Source organism: Elephas maximus, chromosome 13 (genome assembly GCF_024166365.1).
Source record: "Elephas maximus indicus isolate mEleMax1 chromosome 13, mEleMax1 primary haplotype, whole genome shotgun sequence".
NCBI lineage: Eukaryota > Metazoa > Chordata > Mammalia > Proboscidea > Elephantidae > Elephas > Elephas maximus.
The window spans coordinates 26,787,126-26,810,830 of NC_064831.1; the positions used below are offsets into that span (position 1 = coordinate 26,787,126).

At 38.8% G+C, this 23,705-nt stretch overlaps 1 protein-coding gene across 7 annotated transcripts in view; it reads right to left on the reverse strand.

The window, feature by feature from the left end:
* Positions 1–23,705, reverse strand: part of GUCY1A1 (guanylate cyclase 1 soluble subunit alpha 1) — an 84,622-nt gene that overhangs the window by 25,612 nt on the left and 35,305 nt on the right. For all 7 annotated transcript variants that reach the window (XM_049905218.1, XM_049905219.1, XM_049905220.1 and 4 more), the window contains 4 exons: positions 20,621–20,682; positions 16,388–16,446; positions 13,864–14,573; positions 11,359–11,844 (listed from right to left, as the gene is read on the reverse strand). In XM_049905218.1, coding sequence (XP_049761175.1) covers positions 11,359–11,844; positions 13,864–14,573; positions 16,388–16,446; positions 20,621–20,682 — 1,317 coding nt within the window. The remainder of the gene's footprint in view (positions 1–11,358; positions 11,845–13,863; positions 14,574–16,387; positions 16,447–20,620; positions 20,683–23,705) is intronic.

Below are 23,705 nucleotides of genomic sequence, written 5' to 3' on the forward strand. Positions count from 1 at the left end.
GTTTGAGCTGCCGACGACGCTTTGGTTAGCAGCCGTAGCACTTAGCCACTACACCACCAGGGTTTCCCAGAAAAAAAAAAAAAAAAGTTTCCCAGAAAGCTATTAGTTAATTTAAATGTACAAATAATTCCCCAAATTCTAAAAGTTTCAATTTTCTTCTCCTTTAAATATTTATTGTAACTTATCAGGTCGTATCATGTTTCTCATCCAAAGCTTCCAGTGTGGAGGGATGGGGGTGAAACAAGAAAGAAGAAAGGGGTAGACACCTACAGCAATTCCCCACTTCACTCCGAGTAAATGCTCATTCCCGTATGACGGCTCCAAGGTTCTTCTTGACCGATCTTCCTGCTAATCTGACTTCATCTCCTAACTCTTCCTCTTGCTCACTTTGTTCCCATGCCACTGGCCTCCTGGTTATCCTCAAGCACACCAACATGTTCCCACTTGCTATTCCTATTGCCTGGAACACTCTCCCTGCAGATAATCATGTAGCTTGCCACTCATTTCCTTTAATCCCTGCTAAAACATCACCCTATTAAAAGGGCTTATCCTGATCACCATCTATGAAACAATAACCATCTCTTACCCTCCTCACACTCCCCATTACCAGGCTTTATTTTTCCCTCCAGAACATTTACTCTGACTGAAATACTATACATCACCCATTTGTTTATTGTCTCTCTTTCCCCTAGTAGAATGCAAGATGTCAGAGTTTGACTGTTTTGTTCATTCCAAATTGCCACTGCCCAGTGAGTTCTAAACAAATATATTTATTGGAAGGATGAACCAGGCAGCAATGCCTCCAGTAAGCTTTTCCTCAGCAGTGGATACATAAGAAATACTTATCATAATGGCTACTATATCACAAGTGTTCAATAAATGTTACTAATTAGGAGAGAGTACCCCCACCCCCACTTGGTATAAGGTGTTTATTCTTTGTGCTCTTGTAACACCTCAGTGCGGGGACGTGGACACCCATTAAAGCACATGGAAACCCGGCATGCCTCTGTCCTGACCCTCTGCTCCTCCCACACACACCCCTCACACACCCCTCACACACACGTGAACCTTTCTCAGGGGCATTGTGTCCTCCATCTCTTTATCCAGTATCCGCCTTATGCTGGCAAAGGCAGGTTGACAAGTAAATATTTGTTAAAACAATGGATAAATGAATACAGAAGTAAAAAGAAAAATTATGAAAAGATTGAAAGACAGAAAATGAAATTAAATAAGGCCCTGGTACAATCAGGAGAAGAAGTAATGTATTGGAATTGTGGTGTTGTCGAAGAATACTGAATATACCGTGAACTACCACAAGAACGAACTAATCAATCTTAGAAGAAATACAACCAGAATGCACCTTAGAAGTGAGGATGGTGAGACTTCAGCTTACTTACTCTGGACATGTCATTAGGAAAGGTCAATTGCTGGAAAAGGGCATCATGTTTGGTAAAGTAGAGGGTCAGCAAAAACAAGGGAATCCCTCAGTGAGATGGACAGATACAACAGCCACAATAATGCACTCAAACACACCAACAATCATGACAATGGCACAGGTTTGGGCAGCATTTCATTCTCTTATACATACGGTCACCATGAGTAGAAGCCAGCTTGAGGGCAACTAATAACTACAACAACTAGGTCCTGGAATAAATAAGGTTTACTATTACTTGGAAGCCATCACACTCATAGGTCAGTCTGTAATTGTACACTCTGTGCATTTAAATTTAGGAGCCCTGGTGGACCAGTGGTTAAGTGCTCAGCTGCTAGCTGAAAAGTCAATGGTTTGAACCCACCAACTGCTCCAAAGGAGAAAGATATGGCAATTTGCTTCCATAAATTTTACAGCCTTGGAAACCCAATGGGGCAGTTCTACTCTGTTCTATAGGATCACTATGAGTCGAAATAGTCTAGAAGCAATGGTTTATATCTTAAATTTAACCTTTGGTTAAGATCCTTTATTTTCAGTTTTTTTTCCAGGAATTTTCACATAAAATCAGAAGTGAAGAGAAGGTAGAAATAAGAACTGGGAGAGAAGATAATTCACTATCTTAGCTCAAGGGAACCTCCTGGCTGCCATCCTTGCAGTAAGAATAGCTTCTGAATACTCGATAAGCATAACCAAATTTTTAAAAAGTTCCAACAAGTTGAAGCTTGCAGCAGAAGAGGGTTATTTCTGCTAACAATCCCAGGAGTGTGCAAAGCAAAGATTTCTGAGAGAGGAGACATTCTCAAGAAAGAAAATATCTACAAATAAATACAGTAAATTCCACAAGAGGCCTTCAAGCTTAATATAACTGAAGCCAATTATTTTATCTTTAATTGCACATGACTCTTTTTTTCCCAAGAGAATGTTGGCTCTGCCTGGAATTTCCTGTTAGAATTTTCAAAACACAAGGTTTTACTTCTGCCATCTAGAATGAAATGAGGCAGGGATTTATTTATTCCCACAAATAATATTCATTTCCTCCTCAGTAATTTATTTCATGTTGGGTTACGCTCTGAAATGCCAGACTGTCATGTGGCAAACTAAGAGAATCATACATACCACACAAGTGGTATGTCAATATCTACAACAACGTAAAATAATTTAAATCATTAACAAATGTTTAATCCTAAAGAGGCAGGTAGATCATGAAATCTCTCTCTTATTAATAATGTTGCTCTTAGGTGCCACTGAGTCTATTTCAACTCAGAGCCTACAGGACACAGTAGAACTGCTCCATAGGTTTCCTGGGGTGTAATTATTATGAGAGCAGACCAGCAGATCTTTCTCCCGTGGAGACTATGGGTGGATTCAAACTGTCTACCATTTGGTTGGCAGCTGAGCACTTAACCGTCGCACCACCAGAGCTGCTGCTTGCTAATAAGAGTTACATTAAAAAAAAATAACTTATTATGTGTTAGGGATATCACTATTTATTCCCAGTGCCTAAAATGATGCGCTCAATAAATACTTGGCTGTCTGATGAGTAACGTATATTATCTACCATAATCTTTACAACAATTTTGTTCACGAAGATTATGGGACAAAATGTGTATTATTCGTACATACAAACTCTGTGGGTGGATATTATTTTCACTGTTTTAGAAATGAGAAAGGTATTATTTAACTTATTCAGTTTATGAAGCAAGTAAGGTAGAAAACAAGATCTGAAGACAAGTCTTTCCTATCCAATGTTTCTGCTTTGCCCTTGCTACAATAATGCCTTAAGGAGGCGATTTGGATGGTCATTAACTGGTCAGGAAAAGTATCATGTTAACTGTGTATTACAATAATCTGTTTAAAGACAGTTTTAGTTATCCTCGTGTTCCTTTACTTTTACAGATACAGAGGATAATTTTCCCTGTATATCTTCAATGATCTCACGCTTAATACTTCAACTCAGGTTCCACAATGAAGTGTCAGGTACGTTTGACTATTAAACTTTACATTTCGAGAGGTGGGGCCAAGATTGTGGAACAAACAGATGCTTCCAACGAGCCCTCTTACAACAAAGACCCGAAAAAACAAGTGAAATGAGATGTTTATGACAAGCTAGGGGCCCTGAACATCAAAGGTAAGGTTAGAAAATGAACTGAGGGGAAGGGGGAGGGAGAGACAGTCCAGAAGTGGAGAGGAGTCACTGGACCTGAATCACTGGGAGCCCTCAGGCACCATTCCCGGGAGTGGCGGTGGCGGGCTGGTATTACCATTTGGCCGCAGTTTCCTCAGGGAGAAGCAGCCAGCCACACAGCCTACTCACACCTCCGGAACCAGAGAATAATGGCACTCTCAGCAAAAGCTAAGTGCTTGCATACATTTTACCACGTCACCCCCCCGCCCCACCACCAGCTTCCAAGCTGGCATCAGCGGCTGGTTTCCCTGGGCCTGAGATAGGCCCTGTTGAGCACCTAGAGCCATCCTCCCAGCCTTGGAGAAGGAATAAATTTGCAATTGGGGGAAAAAAAATTGCTGGCTCCACCAATGAGGGGAGCTCAGGACAGAAGGAGCTCCTGTCCAGACATAAAAGGCCCATGGACTTTGAGTACCTTTCCCCTTTGCGTGGACCAATAGTGTGGGCCTATTTCAGGAGAATAGACCGTTGTTGGCAGTCTACAACTGTTTCAGCTGTGCAGTGCAGAGGTGGGTGTTTGACGTTTGATATTGCTTTGCTTATTAAACAGGGTCCTCACCTATCCACATCAGGGGCCTAAGGATGGGTAGCTCCACTCAAGTCACTCAGCCATCCACGACAGCAGTTCAAGGATAACTCTTCCAATCCTTACAACCAAAAAATTTGGGTGCTCATGGTCCGTCTGTAGAACCCACCTACCTGTACGCTCTAGGGAACAGGGACACGCTTTCCTCAGAGACACTTGGGGGATGATTCTCAGCCCCCTGCCTTGTTCAGAGTGTGACTCCCTGCTGCAACCAGATACCAGTACCTACACAAATCACCCCTGCCCCTCTAAGACTGTACCACACACTTGATGAGCAACTACCTGGACACCTGAGCTAAACTCATACAAGAAAACTAAATGGACTCCTAGACTGATATAACTGATAACAGCTCTAGCCATCTGGGAACAGCACATCAGAGGACCAAAGGCAAAAATAATCCAGCTAGCTCACTCAAGCAACTAATTTGGGCATATCAAAACAAAACATAGCAAGAAGCTATGACACAGTAAGCAAATATAAACTAAAACAATAACTTAGAGATGGCTCAGAGACAACAGTCAATATCAAGTCACATGAAGAAACAGAGCATGATCTCCTCAACAAGCTCTCAAAACAAAGAATCAAGGGATCTTCCAGAACAAAGTGCCCTCCTGGAATTACCAGAGGCAGAATAAAAAAGATTAATATAAAGAACCCTTCAAGACATCAGGAAGGAAATCAGACAATACAAAGAACAAGCCAAGGAACACACAGATAAAGCTGTTGACGAAATTAAAAAGATTATTCAGGAACATAATGAAAAATTTAATAAGCTGGAAAAATCCATAGATAGACAGCAATCAGAAACTCAGAAGATTAACAAAAAAATTACAGAAGTAGACAACTCAACAGAAAGTCAGAGGAGAAGATTTGAGCAAGTGGAAGGCAGAATTTCTGAACTTGAAGATAAAGCACTTGTCACCAGTATATTTGAAGAAAAAACAGAAAAAAGAATTTTAAAAAATGAAGAAAACTTCAGAGTCATGTGGAACTCTATCAAGAGACATAACCTATGAGTGATTGTAGTACCCGAACTGGGAGGGATAACAGAAAATACAGACAGAATTGTTGAAGCTCTGTGGGCAGAAAACTTCCCTGATATCATGAACGATGAGAAGATATCTACCCAAGATGCTCATCGAACTCTACATAAGGTAGATTTTAAAAGAAAGTCACCCAGACATATTATAATCAAACTTGCCAAAACCAAAGATAGAGAATAAGAGCAGCTAGGGATAAACGAAAAGTCACCTACAAAGGACAGTCAATAGGAATAAGCTTGGACTACTCGGCAGAAACCATGCAGGCAAGAAGACAATGGGATAACTTATATAAGAAATTGAAGGAAAAAAATTGCCAGACAAGAGTCATATATCCAGCAAAACTGTCTCTCAAATATGAAGGTGAAATTAGGACATTTCCAGATAAACAAAAGTTTAGGGAATTTGTAAATACCAAACCAAAACTAAAAGAAATAATAAATGGAGCTCTTTGGTTAGAAAATCAATAATATCATGTACGAATCCAAGACTAGAACACTGGGCAGAGCAATCAGAAGTCAACCCAGAAAGGGAAATCACAAAAATAAATCAAGAAAAAAAAAAAATGCTCAACACAGGGAAACAGTGATGTTATCATGTAAAAGAAGATAGCATTAAAACAATAAAGCAGGGCTAAGAAATGAAGTTGTAGTTCTTTCATATGGAGAGGAAGACAAGGCAATACAAAGAAATAAAAGTTAGCTTTAAATTTAGGAAAACAAGTGTAAATAATAAGGTAACCACAAAGGAGACAAACTATCCTACATATCAAAATAAAATACAAGAAAAAAATACTCAGCAGAAACAAAATCGATGACAACGAATATGAGGAAAAGACAATATATAAAGATAATCTACTCAGCACATAAAATCAAGGGGGAAAAAGAAACTGTCAACAACACACAAAACAAGACATCAAAATGATAGCATTAAATTCAAACCTATCCTCAATTACGAAGAATGTAAACGGACTAAATGCACCAGCAAAGAGACAGAGAGTGGCAGAATGGATTAAAACACAAGATCCGTCTATATGCTGCCTACAAGAGACACACCTTAGACTTAGAGACAAAAACAAACTAAACTCAAAGGATGGAAAAAATATATCAAGCAAACAACAATCAAAAAAGATCAGGAGTGGCAATATTAATTTCTGACAAAATAGACTTTAAAATTAAATCAATCATAAAAGATAAAGAAGGACACCATATAATGATAAAAGGGACAATATACTAAGAGGATATAACTATATAAAATATTTATGCACCCAATGACCAGGCTGCAAGATACATAAAACAAGCTCTATCAGCATTGAAAAGTGAGACAGACAGCTCCACGATAACAGTAGGAGACTTCAACACACCACTTTCGGTGAAGGACAGGACATCCAGAAAGAAGCTCAATAAAGACATGGAAGATTTAAATGCCACAATAAACCAACTTGGCCTCATAGACTTATACAGAACACTCCACCCAAAAGCAGCCAAGTATACTTTCTTTTCTAATGCACATGGAACATGCTCTAGAATAAAGCAAGCCTCAGCAGAGTCCAAAACATTGAAATATTACAAAGCATCTTCTCTGACCATAAGGCCATAAAAGTAGAAATCAATAACAGAAAAAGCAGAGAAAAGAAATCAAACAGTTGGAAACTGAACAATACCCTGCTCAAAAAAGACTGGATTATAGAACACATAAAGGATGGAATAAAGAAATTCATAGACTCCAATGAGAATGAAAACACCTTCTATCAGAGCTTTTAGGGCACAGTGAAAGCAGTGCTCAGAGGTCAATTTATATTAATAAATGCACACATACAAAAAGAAGAAAGGGCCAAAATCAAAGAATTATCTCTACAACTTGAATAAATAGAAAGAGATCAACAAAAGGAACTCCCAGGCACCAGAAGAAAACAAATAATAAAAATTAGAGAAGAACTAAATGAAATAGAAATAGAAAAACAACTGAAAGAATTAACAAGACCAAAAGCTAGTTCTTTGAAAAAAATCAACAAAATCAATAAACCATTGGCCATACTGACAAAAGAAAAACAGGAGAGGAAGCAAATAACCTTAATAAGAAATGAGATCGGCGATATTACAACAGACCAAAATGAAATTAAAAGAATCATATCAGATTACTATGAAAAAGTACACTCTAACAAATTTGAAAACCTAGGAGAAATGGATGAATTCCTAGAAACACACTACCTACCTAAACTAACACAAACAGAGGTAGAACAACAAGATAGACCCATAACAAAAGAAAAGATCGAAAAAGGTAATCAAAAAACTCCCAACAACAACAACAAAAAAAGCCCAGGCCCGGACAGCTTCACTGCAGAGTTCTACCAAACTTTCAGAGAAGAGTTATCACCACTACTACTAAAGACATTTCAGAGCATAGAAAGGGACAGAATACTCTCAAACTCAGTCTTTGAAGCCAGCATATCCCTGATATGAAAACTGGGTAAAGACACCAAAAAAATTACAGACCTATATCCCTCATGAACTTAGATGCAAAAATCCTCAACAAAATTCTAGCCAATAGAATTCAACAACGTATCAAAAAAATAATTCACCATGACCAAGTGGGATTCATACCAGGTATACAGGGATGGGTCAATATTAGAAAAACAATTCATGTAATTCATCATATAAATTACACAAAAGACAAGAATCAAATGATTTTACCAATTGGTACAGAAAAGGGATTTGACAAAGTTCAACATGCATTCATGAAAAATACTCTCAGCAAAATAGGAATAAAAGCAAAATTCAACATAATAAAGGGCATTTATACAAAGCCAATAGCCAACATCATCCTAAATGGAGAAAGCCTGAAAGCATTCCCATTGAGATCAGGAAACACACAAGGATACTCTTTATCACCACTCTTATCCAACATTGTGCTGGAGGTCCTAGCCAGAGCAATTAGGCTAGATAAAGAAATAAAGGGCATCCAGGCTGGCAAGAAAGAAGGAAAAGTATCTCTATTTGCAGATGACGTGATCTTAAACACAGAAAACCTAAGGAATCCTCAAGAAAACTACTGAAGCTAATAGAAGAGTTCAGCAGAGCATCAGGATACAAGATAAACATACAAAAATCACTTGGATTCCTCTATACCAACAAAAAGAACATTGAAGAGGAAATGACCAAATCAATATCATTTAAAGTAGTCCCCAAGAAGACAAAATACTTATGAATAAATCTTACCAGAGATGTAGAAGACTTATACATAGAAAACTACAAAACACTTCTGCAAAAAACCAAAAGAGACCTACCTAAGTGGAAAAACATACCTTGCTCTTGGATAGGAAGACTTAACATTGTAAAAATGCCTATTCTATCAAAAGCGATCTAAACATTTAATGCAATTTTGATCCAAATCCCAAAGACATTTTTTAACAAGATGGAGAAACAAATTACCACTTCATATGGAAGGGAAAGAGGACCCGGATAAGTAAAGCATTACCAAAAAAGAACAAAGAGGGAGGCCTCACTCTATCTGATTTTAGAACCTGTTATACTGCCACAGTAGTCAAAACAGCCTGGTACTGGTACAACAGCAGATACATAGACCAATGGAACAGATATGAGAATCCAGACATAAATCCATCCACATATGAGCATTTGATATTTGACAAAGGCTCCAAAACAGTTAAATGGGGAAAAGACAGTCTTTTTAAGAAATGGTGCTGGCATAACTGGATATCCATTTGCAAAAAAGTGAAACAAGACCCATACATCATACCATGCACAAAAAGGAGCTCAAAATGGATCAAAGGCCTAAATATAAAATCCAAAATGATAAAGATCATGGAAGAAAAAATAGGGACAATGTTAGGAGACCTAATACATGGCATAAACAGTATACAAAACATTACTAACAATGAAGAAGAAAAACTAGATAACTGGGAGCTCCTAAAAATCAAACACCTATGCTCATCCAAAGACTTCACCAAGAGTAAAAAAATTGCCTACACTGGGAAAAAATTTTTAGCTATGACATTTCTGATCAGCGCCTGATCTCTAAAGTCTACATGATACTACAAAAACTCAACTATAAAAAGACAAATAACCCAATTAAAAATGGGCAAAAGATATGAACAAACACTTCACTAAAGAAAACATTCAAAGAGCTAACAGTTACATGAGGAAATGTTCACGAGTATTAGCCATTAAAAAAAAAAGAGAAATGCAAATCAAAACTACAGTGAGATTCCATGTCACTCCAACAAGGTTGGCATTAATCCAAAAAACCACAAAATAGTAAATCTTGGAGGGGCTGTGGAGAGACTGGAACTTATATACTGCTGGTGAGAGTGAAAAATGGTACAACCACTTCGGAAATTGATTTGGCACTTCCTTAAAAAGCTAGAATTAGAACTACCATAAGACCCAGCAATCCCACTCCTTGGAATATATCCTAGAGAAATGAGCCCTCACATGAACACATATATGCACACCCATGTTCGTGGCAGCACTATTTACAATAGCAAAAATATGGGAGCAACCAAGGTGCCCATCAACAGATGAATGGATAAATAAATTATGGTATATTCACACAATGGAATACTATGGATCAATTAAAAACAGTAATGAATCTGTGAAACATTTCATAACATAGAGGAATCTGAAAGGCACTATGTTGAGTGAAATTAGTTGCAAAAGGACAAATATTGTATAAGACCACTATTATAAGAACTCGAGAAATAGTTTAAACAGAGAAGAAAATATTCTTTGATGGTTACGAGAAGGGGGAGGGAGGCAGGGTGGGAGAGAGGTATTCACTAATTAGATAGTAAATAAGAACAACTTTAGGTGAAGGGAAAGACAACACACAATACAGGCGAGGTCAGCAAAACTGGACTAAACCAAAAGCAAAGAAGTTTCCTGAATAAACTGAATGCTTCCAAGGCCAGCGTAGCAGTGGCAAGGGTTTCAGGACCATGGTTTCAGGGGACATCTAAGTCAATTGGCATAATAAAATCTATTAAGAGAACATTCTGCATTCTACTCTGGAGAGTAGCTTCTGGGGTCTTAAACGCTAGCAAGCTGCCATCTAAGATGCATCAATTGGTCTCAACCCACCTGGATTAAAGGACAATGAAGAAGAGCAAGGACACAAGGTAATTATGAGCGCAAAGAGACAGAAAGGGCCACATAAACCAGAAACTACATCAGCCTGAGACCAGAAGAACTAGATGGTGCCCGGCTACAACCGATGACTGCCTTGACAGGGAATACCGCTGAGGTAGCAGGAGAGCAGTGGGATGCAGACCCCAAATTCTCGTAAAAAGACCAGACTTTATGGTCTGACTGAGACTAGAAGGACCCCGGTGGTCATGGCCCCCCAGACTTTCTGTTGGCCCAGGACAGGAACCATTCCCAAGACCAACTCTTCAGACAGGGATTGGACTGGACGATGGGATGGAGAGGCATGCTGGTGAAGAGTGAGCTTCTTGCATCAGGTGGACACTTGAGACTATGTTGGCATCTCCTGTCTGGAGGGGAGATGAGGGGGTTAGAAGCTGGTGGAAAGGACAAGAGAGAGTGGAGGGAGGGAGCTGACTGTCTCATTAAGGGGAGAGCAATTGGTGGTAAGTACAAGGTGTATATAAGTTTCTTTGTGTGAGAGACTGACTTGATTTGTAAACTTTCACTTAAAGCACAATAAAAATTAAAAAATTTTTTTCTCTTAAATTTACATTTGAATTAATTCTTTTAAAATGATGTTTGTAGAGGCATTCAACTAGAAACAATTTGCTTGGTTTGAGGTAAACCTCAAGTAAGTATTTTTGTTTAAAAAAAAAAAAACTTTACCTTTTCCATCCTTCTCTCAGCCTATCATCTCTCCATTTTATTCTTTGAGAGGAAACTATGGCAAAGCTCTCATGGAAGAATTACCTCTTGTTTCTGAGCAGATTCAGAGCTATTTCTGGCCTGAGAACACCCATGTGACTAATGCAGAATGCCTGCGCCCAGGATGTGGCCTGCACAACCCTGCAGACAAGGCCTTTTCTTTGCATTGTAATTCAGGTCCCAGGCAGAGTGGTTTTACTCAGAGCTGTTAGCCTGGAAAGCAGTCATTTCCCTGCTCCTCCCCTACCTTGTAGACGTCCAGCTCTCCACACTGCCGGTCAAAGCGGGTATAGAGTGCGTTGAGCATGGTGATGACCTGCAGGGGCGAGCACTGGGAGCAGATGGCAGTGAATCCAACAATGTCTGAGAAAAGCATGGTGACATTATTGAACTTCTTGGCTTGCACAACTTGTCCTTGCCATAGCTGTTGAGCAACTTCGCTGGGAAATATAGAGCACAGAAGATCTACCGTCTTCTTCTTCTCTTCCTCCAGGGCTTGGTGGGCTTGCTCAAGGGTAGCCTTGAGCTTCCCCAGCCTCTTCTTCAGGCCATCTTGAGCTCGGGCTTGTTCACCTATCAGGACCACATCCCTCAGTGCGTTATGAATTGGAATGTCTGAAAGGTAGAGCCCTCGTCCTGTGAAATCTTCTAATCTGTCCACACAGGGTGACCCCAAGAACAAGATCGCACTGGATTCCACAATGTAGATCATTTGGCCTTTAAGGTCCATAACCTGTGAAACAAAGGAGAACCTACTGTTGTGCTTTATTCAAGTTTTGCCAACACCTTTCTGAGACTAAAGGAGAGGAAGGAGATATAGTGATAATGCCTTTGTATTCAAACTCTAAATATTTTCGACCTGCTGAAAAAGAACAATGTGCTTTCAGAATTCTATATTGTTCCAACTTGCTATGAGTTCTAAAATGCATGCAGAATTTTGAAGAATTGAGTATACTCTACATCAAAATCATGGTTTTCAATAAACAATCTAAAAAATTCTTGTTTCAGAGCTTTCTCACTAAGCAGCATGCTGATGCTTCTGTTACTGTATTTTTGTCCTCTTGTGAAAATATATATATGTATATATATATTTTTTGTCTTTTCCTGTTTTAGCATGTTTCTTCTCTCCTCCTCTGCCCTTATCCTGTGAGCTACTTGTTCCAACTGGCGGGTGTGGAAATTAAAAAGCCTCCAAACGTAGGATTTTTGTCCTAATTCTTTTCTGTCAGAAGGATCCCCCCAGAGCTATCTTTTTGGAAGTCACTCTTTTCCCAGAGACTTCAGTATGAGGCACTTGGGTCTCCTAGGGGAGGTTACCTCCTTATTTCAACTCTGCCTTAAGGACCTAACCAACACAGCCCTCAACAATGCAAACTGAAGGACAAGCCAGCCAGCAGAAAGGATTGTACCAAGCAGGCCTTGAAAGAGATGGAGCTTCAAGTAATTATTCTCAATCACCAGACGACTTCCTTGTATGAGTGTGGACTTATGATGTATGTGTATGGGTGCTCACTGCAGCAAAATATCAAAAACTCCCCAAAGGTCCTTTAATGGGGGACTGGTCCAATAAGGTACAACCATACAATGGAATACCACACAGCATCTGAAAAAGTGAACGAGACTTACATTTAATGATACGAAAAAAAAAACACGTTGCGGTGGAGTCGATTCTGACTCATAGTGACCCCATAGGACAGAGCAGAACTGCCCCGTAGGGTTTCCAAGGAGCGCCTGCTGGATTCCAACTGCCGACATTTTGGTTAGCAGCCATAGCTCTTAACCATTATGCCACCAAGGCTTCCAATGATGTGGAAGGATGTCAAAAATATATTGTTTTGTGAAAAAAAAGGAAGTTGTAAAATAGTATTTTGTTTTGTTCTGTTTTAAACAAAGATGTATAGAACATTATATATTTTTGGCATTAATGAATATCTTTAAGTATTGGCTATTTTTTAAACACGTAGATATTTTTTATGAGGGCAAAAACAAAATAAAGTTGTTTTCATTTTGGGAGACAAACAGTGCTTCTCTTGGGGTCATGTGTGTCTAAAAGTCCTCTGCATCACAAGAGGCTTGTTCAGCTTTGCTTGCACTTAGCAGCTCTGATTTAGCAAACTTTCTCCTCCGAGACTGAATCACCATCAAAGCACTCTACCGTGAGATGGCACGGCAGGTTTTTTTTTTGACTTTCTGTAACAACTAAACATTTTTTTGCCATTTGTATTAAATGCCGACTAAAAAATTCATTTAGTTGTTTCCTATAGGAAACAAGTGAATTTTTTTTATTTATTGTAAAACCATACTTCTTAATGTTCCAAATTAAGTCAGACATTTGATGCTAATTGAAAACGTATTTTACATAAATATTTAACATACAATGTGGTTATAATATACTCCATAAGGATTGTAAAAGGTGGACTGTATTCAATAAATATTTGATTAATGAATCAAGGAAGCAAGCAAATGAATGCAGAAATGATTTTGTTTTAAATTTATTCTAGCCTTAAAATTATTTTAGATTTAGTCATGCAAATATTTTAAAATTATTATTTTGGTCATGCAAATGTTTTAAAATTATTTGCATGACTTCAAATCGTTTGATAAAACATTTATATTTAAAACAAACATTTATATTTAAGAAATATAAATTTTATCAAAGGATTTGAAGTCATGCAAGGTTTTTTTGCTCTTTGTTTCTAGCGCCTAAATATGAAAACTAAAATCCCCAAATAAGAATATATGTTTTCCTTACCCTAGAGGATTTTTTCACGGAGTTGTCCCATCTTCTCACTCGTATAACAAATTGCATATTCAACATAGTCATGATCCCGCTAAAAGTTTGGTTGATTTTTGGTGTAAGAATTTCAAAGTACTCTTCAAAATTAGGCTTTCCTTGAAAATCTCTCCGGCTCATCAGCCTTCTAATACCATTGCCAAATTGTAGAATCATCATATCTTTGTCAAACATGAAATGGAACGGAAATGTCTTACAGAAGAGTGATGCTGGAATCACCAGAGAGGATGGGGGTTTGCCTGGGGACAAGGATGGCTTGGTGCTTTTGACATGAACCGAGTATAACAAGTAGGGCTGGTTGACAAACTCACTGCAGTCATTACGGAGGCAGCGTGGCATCAAGGACACTTCCACTTCGGTTTCATACAATATGTGAGCAGCTGCTTTAATAACGCCAGGAAGAATCAGGGACGTGGTTCTCTTAGGAAAGAAATAGTAAACGTTTAGGAAATTGTGATCTTTATCCAGGCACAGAATGGAGGCGTCATCAAACAGGCCTCTCTTTTCTGCTTCTTGACAATGGCTGCTCTGTTTCAAAAGGGTACTGAAGCTATTTAAAAAATCTTTAAGGGTTCCTCCAACCACACCTAGGATCTGTTCATCTTCCTCATAACATATTTTAAAAAGTTCTTCACCGAGAGATTCTTTGATGATCTCCACTGGAACTCCTGAAAACACAGAAGACATTGTCTGCCATATCAAACATGTCATCTTGGTAAAATTGTGCTATTATTACTATTTTCCACATTTTTTTACTTGCTGATTTAATTCCCTTTATATCTGATAAAAAAAAAAAAAAGAGCCCTGGTGGCACAGTGGTTAAGTGCTCAGCTGCTAACCAAAAGATCAGCAGTTTGAATCCACCAGCTGCTCCTTGGAAACCTTATGGGGCAGTTCTACTCTGTCCTACAGGGTTGCTCTGAGTTGGAATCAACACCACACCAGTGGGTTTACATCTGGTAACAAGAGTTTCAACCAAAATTAAACATCTATGTTCAAATTATCTACATAGATTAGCTTGTAAAATTCTGGTAATTCTCATTAAAATAAAAATCCCAGATCAGTTAATTTTAAAAGAATGGTCAATTAATATATAACTTTTTAACCTCCTTTAAACTTCTTATAAAAGAAAAATTTAAATTTTAGGATCAAGTCAATTTCAGAAAAAGTTCTCCCACCTTTCCGTTAATAGCAAAACAAGCACATCTTTCTCAAGGTGTACTCTCTCTCTTGAGTCTCCAGCAGTGTAAGAGTTAACCACTGGAATTAATTTAAAATCATTTTTGTCATTTTTGTCTAGATAGAATTATAAATTTTTTTTCTGAGTAAAATAGCATTGTTGTTGTTTAATGTTACCAGAATAGAATTGGCATGGAATATATTACAGTGAAACCTGTAAGAACTGGAACTTAACAGGACGCCTTGTTTTTTCTAAGTCTTGAAGGTTTTCCACCTTAGACAGGGTCCAGTCTTATCACTTTTCTGTCACTCGTTTTAGTGGAAAACACACTATTTGAGTACTGCGTTTCCTTCTCAGGCAGGTTTCCACCTTACACAGGTTCTGACTTTCGCAGGTTTTACTCTACTTATATTGAACAGCATCTTCTTCCCTAGCCTCCTCTATTCTCTAACCTGTGTATCATATTTGTCTCATTGTAACACAGGAAAAGCAATAGTGCCTTCTCCACAGCCCTGTTGGAATGCGTGGGAATCAAGTTTTAAATAGTGCTTGCTTTTTTTTGCTCCCAGGACGAGCTCAATATAAATTAGCTGTAATTATTAGCTTCTTAACATTTTGTACTTTTAGAAAGATTTAACCTCTTGGTCCCTGTACTTAAACTTTCAAAAGGACACTGATAAAGCCACTCACCCTACTTCCCCACCAAACTCATCACCGATGTGAGGACACTGTCAACGCATTAGAAAGCGTGACGCTTTCCTCATGATTGCTTACAACTTAAACACAAATCCTTGAGTTCTACTTTGTTGAGTTGAATTTTTCATGCACAAATGAGGCAAACCTGTAGTTAGGTTCCAGAGCAATGCCTGCGAATGTCTGTGAGTCAGCTTCCCATCCAGCCTTATCTACTTCTCAGCAAATAAACATTATGAGAAGAGGGAATGCTTTATGTCTACCAAGAATATATTGCATGAAAAAGCATTACTGTTTATGTTAGCACAATACATAATACTGAACACAGCACATTGGGAGTGACCAATAAAGAAATATATATTAGGAGAAAAAACATTAGTTCTGCAGGTATAGGATATAGTTCTTAACTACGTATACTTAAGGAAACCTTCGTGGTGTAGTAAAGTGCCATGGCTGCTAACCAAAAAGTCGGCAGTTTGAATCCATTGGGTGCTCCTTGGAAACTCTATGGGGCAGTTCTACTCTGTGCTTTAGGGTTGCTATGAGTCGGAATCGACTCGATGGCAACAGGTTTGGTTTTGGTTTTTGGAAGCAATTCTATTACCTTACCTGCTGCAATTGCTTGGTCTGCAATGATTTTTTCAAAGTCTTCTCTTTCCAAAGATTTCCTGGAAATATTTCAATATCTTAAATTAGAAACTGACAAATGAATGCTGAAACTTCACATTAAAACGTACTGAAACATACTTCAGATTAAGAAATGCTAAAGGAAAATAATTTAGCTTGCCTTTTTTATAGAGTCAGATACTATCAAGCTTATAGGAAAGGAGAAGTGACATGTACCATCCAAAGCAATGTTGAAAACCTCCACATGTTCAAGATGTAGAAGGTTCCACCATTTTTTATGAAGCATGTTTACCCTTTAAGTTAACCTTGCATAGGCTAATACTGAACAGTTTGCTCTGGCAGGACACCAGAAGTAAGATGGCCAAGAAGGGGATGGTAATAAACCATCCCAGAGTTTTTCTGGTAACCCAACCAAGAAGAAAAATTGACATACAGATTGATTTCACTATTAAGTATCACTGTTTTTTTTCCTAAAGAAAATGCACAGTATTTCTTGCTTTGAAGACTCAACCATTGTTACATTAAACGTTCATCCTTGATAATGTATAAAAATTTAGTAACTAAAAAAATTTATTCTTTTTTCAATTACTGTACTGGTTTCTATAGCATAAAACCAGTTGCATTCAAACTGATTCCTACTCATGGCAGCTCCATATGTGTCAGAGTAGAACTGTGCTCCAGAGGGTTTTCGATGACTGATTTCTCAGAAGCAGATCACCAGGCTTTTCTTCAAAGGCACCTCTAAATGGACTCCAGGCACGCTTAGCAGCCAAGTGAGTTAACTGTTTGCACCGCCCAAGGACTCCTTCTGTAGCAAGTTATTGTTAGGTCACCAAGTCAATTTTGACTCATGGTGACAGAGTAGATCTACCCCATAGGGTTTTCTAGGCTGTAATCTTTACAGGAGCAGATTGCTAGGCCTTTCTCCCGCAGAGCCGCTGGAATTCACCAACCTTTTGTTTGGCAGCTAGTGCTCAACTGTTGAGCCACCAGGTTGAATATAATAGCATATATTTTGACTGATAGAAAGTCTAGGTAATCTTAACTTGACAATGTGTTAATCCAAGTTTGTCTAATTGTTTTTGATAATTTCTGATAGTGATAACTGATTGATTATAACCAAATTTAGCAAGCTACTAAAGCATATTAAAAGACACAAAAGGTTCTATTTGCATTCAATTTGCCATTAACCCATTGCCATCAAGTCAATTCCAACTCACAACACCCCTACAGGACAGAGTAGAACTGCCTCATAGGGTTTCCAAGGAGCTGCTGGTGGATTCGAACTGCCAACCTTTTGGTTACCAGTCACGACTCTTAACCATCAGATAAGCTAAATTTATAAAGAGGCCTACATCTGAAATTTTAAACAGATTTCAATAAACATAATAGATGTAGGGAAGTTTCAGAAGGAAATATTTTTGAGAAGGAAACTGGATCACTCTACCATTTTATCACATAAGGATATACTATTTATAATAATTTAAAGTACTAGGTAGAAATATTTTTTATCTAAGGTGGTTAAGGACCACTATATAATATTATAGCCAACTCTGAGCTAGAGACCATCGACAACTTGTTAAGTATTTCTCTATATTAATCTATCATTAGATTTGCTTCTTTTTCTCACTTAAGCAACTTTTCCTTTTATTTCCCTAAAAATGAGAGTAAATATGCAAAGAGAACTCTAATAATGCCAATTCTCAGTACCCATGATATGAGATGTAAGCAAAGCCTTGTTGGTTCAAACAGCACACAGCGCACTTCACAGTAAGCTTCCTACGTTCACGTTCAGAGTAGAAAAGCAGGCACGAGCACTTGCTTACACACCAGCCTGATGGCAGAAAAAGAGACCAAGTAAAAGTTCTCTGGGCAACTAACCTAGAGGAATACCGGAAAGACTCTACATATTAAATTTATTTACTTAAAAGAAAAAGGGAGGAGCGGCCTCTGGTCCTTCACTCAGGGGCAGTTTTTATTACATTGGTTTTCTGGTTTTCAAGTCACAGAGGACAATAAGCAGTCCACAAGATGGGTTAGGGTATGTTCCACAGTTGGCAAACCTAAAGCAGTAGAAATGGCAGCTGACTTGATAAGAACGGGTTGGGGGAACACCAGAAACAAAGAGCATATTCAAGAGCTGAAAGAGCAAAGCAGAGAGGAACGGTTTAGCACATCCGCAGGCAGTCTTATGAGGAAAACGGTCTGCCATCTCATTCCAGCAACTGAATAATCATCATTAGGACAATTGAAATACGACCAACCTTTTCTCTTTAAGAGATGAGAAAAGCAGTAAAAAATCTGTTCAAGAGTTCTAAATAAAAGGATTATTGTTGTTCTAAGTTCTCAAATTTTTGAAAGAATGCACGGTGAGGAAAACCTGCTAACTGAATGCCTGCATCTAGTGGAAGGCACATCTCAGAACACCAAGCCCTGAGAATAAATTTTGAGTAAACTGGCTGCCAAGGACTTCAGCACACAGACACAGTAGCAGGGCTGCAATGACTTCTGGGTATCTTATCAGCCTGACTGAGAATTAAGGTCAGAGGCTTTCTGGAATGCTTTTCCTATCACTCATGTAAACAGAGTGCCTGTCAGACGCGTAGATTCACACTCTCTCCTTCTGGACCCATCCCTGACCCCTTCTTGGCTTGGTCCTGCTGCCTGCAGTCTGGGACAGTTAGTCAGGGAAGAAAATTAAGCCCAGATAATCCACAAAACTAATTATCCAGTCATGAGGTAGACAGACAAATGAATTCATAGAATATTCCCAACGATGGGATTGGCTTGCAAAATTTCAATGTTCAATTCTGCAAATCTGAAGTCAAGTATTCATTCTATTATTTACACACGCAATAATCCTAGCAATTTGGGGGAATTCACACAGTAAACATGCCAAGGTATATTTGGAAAATTAACTACATAAATAAGATTAAAAAAAAAAAAAACCTATAAAGCTTTCTTAAAGAAAACTTCCAAGATAGACACAAGAAAAAACTATAAACAGAACTGATATTCAGCCAGTGCACCCAGGGCAACCAAACTGCTTGTTGAAAATACTGAAACAGCTCCACTGCTCCCCACGCTTCCTGAGCCTCCCTCTTCGTACCCCCTAGGTAGTCCACCTCCTTCTGTGCAGTTCCTAAAGGTTTAACATGCGGTTGAGGTGTGTGGGGCAGGAGGAGGAGGCTGCTGGAATGGAATTCCAACCTTTTGGTAGCATCATTCAGGCTTGGAATCAGCTCTGATTGCTTGGGATTTGTGCCTTACCTGTTGATAAATACTTTAAAGACAACCCCTTTGAATGAAATAATAGGGAGTCCCTTGGTGGTGCAAACAGTTAAAAGCTCTCAGCTGCTAACTACAAGATTGGAAGATTGAGTTCACCCAGAGCACCTTTGAAGAAAGGCCTGGCAATCTACTTCCAAAAATCAGCCATTGAAACCTCCAGGGAGCACAGTGCTACCCTGACACACATGGGGTTGTCATGAGTTGGCGTTGACTCGATGGCGACTGATAACTTATATGAGAGAATCAACCTTATGTATATGATAAAAATCATGGGCTCTGAAAATCCTGACCTTGTAACCCAGCTCTGTCTTTTCCTAGCTGTAAAACCCTAAATATTTTACATAAGCCTGAATTTAGTCATTTCTAAAATATGAAAAATAAATGCATTTACTTGTGGGTTAGTAACAGCTAAAACACTTAGTTTCTGGCATTACTAGCACATACCATTTCTATCTTCTGGTCTAGAAAATTCTGGCATTGTCTCTGCCTCTCCCTTTTCTTTTATCCCTGAATCCAATCTATCACCAAGGTCAGCTGACTGTTTATTTGAAACAAGCCTTGGATTTACCCTTTAACTGATTTCCTTTCTTTGAACTAAAAAATGCTGCTAACAAAAATGCTGGAGGCTCAGTCCAACAGAGACACCTTGGAAGAAAGGCCTGGAGGTCTACTTCCAAAAAACCAGCCACGGCGCACAGTTATACTCTGATGCACGTGGAGTCACAATGAGCTGGAATCCACTCGGCAGCAGCTGGTCTTTTACTGGCATCGATTTCTGAGTACTTCACGAGCTTTCCTGCTTTGTACGATGACTGTGTACAGCCTCCACTTATAACTTAATAAATACTTGTTGATATTTAATAATTAGTAGCAATAATAGTGATTGCAATAAGATACTTATACAACTACAGTTATTCAACTTACCTGCTTTCTTTTATTTTATGTTTTGCCAATGTTCTCTGAAGTGCAAGGTTCAGCTGTTCAAACTGGAATTGAAAAGAAAAGTTTGAAATACTCCCTTTAAATAATAATTCATTTGAAGATAGAGATTTTAAAAAATAAGTCCTGAAAGTTTCTTATGAAGAAGCAGACACATTATTTCCTTTAATGATAAGAGCAATGAATTTATACTTTGGAATTGGTACTGATTTTCTTTGGGTTTTTCAAACTCAGAACAATGAACTCTGACTGATTTGCTTTTGGGTGTGTATTGTGGCCCACAACTTTGCCTGTGGTGTGACAAGACACAAAACAGAGTCAAGCTGAGTTGGAATCCAAACGGAAGACTCCAGTTTGATAATACTTGTCTTCTGTGAAGGAAGCCTGTGAAGGAATCCGTGGACATCACTTCCTTTGAGTCAGGAAACCCCCTTTGATGTGCTGCCAATACTTCAATATCAGCACGGCTCAGGCCAAGCAAACACCGCCTTTCACGGACTCAACACCCAGTCACCCAGTGACTCTCCATCCCTAAGTGCACGTTCATATTTATGCTTCACGTATCATTTCCATCTTCTTCCCCAGAAAACACTGGCGTTACCTGTCTCTCCCTTTTCTTCCCTTAAATTCAATCCGTCACCAAGGTCAAGTGATTGTTCATTCAAAAGGAGCCTTGGATTTACCCTAACTTGCACTGATTTCCTTTCTTTGAACTAATAATCCTCACCAAATAGTTACAGTTTTGCTCACTTTCATTGATTTCTGAATATTTCATGAGTTTTTCTGCTTTGTAAAATACTTGCATGTAGCCGCCACAGTCATAACTTAATAAATACTTTACCCACTGATCTTTCTTAATGGCTCATTGTCTCTGAGAAGTGATGAGAAAAGCTGACATTTAAATTTCATTTCATAAAAAAATATACATGTCTCTATGTGCCATTGATTCTGTCTGTAGTTGAACCAGAGGAAAGTGAACATTTTTATGGCTATTTTCCCAATTGGGAAATTCCTTTTTCTGTAAGGCCTATTTATACGACCTTTAGAATTTCCATTGGCCAAGTGAGGCAATTGAGTTAAGCAAAATATAGCAAGATTTGGTTTTAATGAAATGGATTATGAAAAGTACTTTCAATTTGCGAAGTGCACATAGAGCCTAGAAAATAAATTTCAAATTGACGGGAAGGAAATGCCGTGCTGGCAGGAAATGAAAGAAAATTTAAATGAATAATGTAGAACAATTCTTCCAGCTACTCAGGTATGGAGAGGAAGAATATTTTTGCCACAAGATGCAAGAAAGGCTGCCAGGAGAATTATCCAGCAGGCAGATCCTGAGCAGAGGGCAGGAGGCTCCACAGGCGAGGAAAGTATGGACGTGTTTCTTAGTCTTCCGTATGTATCCAGGGAAGGAGAAAGGTAACATAACATTGGTGAGGCTGTAAATGAGGCAGACCAGCCAGGGGACCTGAAAAGTGTAAATGCCTCAGGGTCTTTTACTTGATAGAAAGGTACTCTGCCATTACCAGCACTACAGTATCAGCATGGATTGAAACCACGGGTTGCTGTGAGTTCTTTCATTCTGCAGAAGATAATCACGGGGGAAAAAGGGTCATCAATAAAATGGGAGATGATCCCTTTGTGCACGAGCTTCTGGCTATTCTTCAGAGCATTTGCTACTTGGCTTAGATTATTATCATCATTATTTATCTCTTCCCTTAGAACAGAAGCTCCCAAAGAACAGGGAATACCTGCTTTATTCACCACTCTACACCCAGCACCTGAACAGTACCTGGCTAGAGGAGATGCTCAATAGGTACCTGCTGGGTTAATGAATGAGTGAAGGACACCCCGTCATTGAGCTACTCAAATTCTTGAAGACTTCATTGATAAAATTTTAGAGTAAAGTGATATTGCCAAGTACAGAGGTGTTACTCTGTTAGTTTGCTTACAAATAAATTTAAGTTGCTCACAGGGTGAAATAATTTGAATTACATTTGTTTGTATAAGAATTGCTGCCCTGAACAGGGATATTTGAGGGGCTATGAGGAAAGCAATCCTTCCAGTGCTGTTGCTATTACAGCCACCTAACACTTTTTCCTTCTCCCTTTCCGATCCTGCTGGAGACAACTTTCTCCTCCTCTTTACCTGTCTGATTAAGCCATCAGGCATACCTCTTTTTCTCTTTTCACTCAAGATCTTTCTCGAGTTTTCGTTTCCTTCCCACTGTCACCAGGAACAACTTTTTCTAGTCTTTTTCTGCTAGCATTTATGCTGTCACTATAAGTTGTTGTTAGCTGCCATCGAGTCAGCTCTGACTCATGGTGACCTTATGTATAATAGAGTGAAACATTGCCCATTATCGTGCCATTTTCATGATTGTTGGTTGGCTTGACTCCATTTTTCTGGCTATTGTTTTATCCCATCTCACTGAGGGTTTCCCTGCTTCTAGTTGATCCTCCATTTTACCAAGTAAAGAAAACCCTCACAACTGGACTGATAAATAATATCAGGATAAATGGAGAAAAAATCAAGGTTGTCAATGACTTCATTCTACTTGGATAAAAATCAATGTCCACAGAAGCAGTAGTCAAAAAATTAAATGACATATTGCCTTGGGAGAATCTCCTGCAAAAGACCTTTTTTAAAGTTTTAAAAAGCAAAGGTGACGAAGGTGCACCTGACCCAAGCCATTGTCTCTTTAATCACCTCACATGCAGGCAAAACCTGGAAAATGAAAAAGGAAGGCAGAAGTCATTGAAAGAGGAAGGAGAAATGGTCCCTCTTTCCACTGCTAAGGTTGGTAGAGAAGGTGTATTCCTGGTTTTCCAATTAAAATCAGAATTTGTTTTACTAAAGAAAAAAGTGCTGACATCGTGTCAAGGCAATGGTAGCATGCTGTGTTGTTAGGTGCCACAGAGTCAATTCTGACTCATAGCGACTCTATGTACAACAGAAGGAAACAATGCCCAATCCTGCACCATCCTCACAATCATTGCTATGTTTGAGCCCATTGCTGCGGCCACTGTGGCAATCTATTTCATTGAGGGTCCTCCTCTTTTTCGCTGACCTT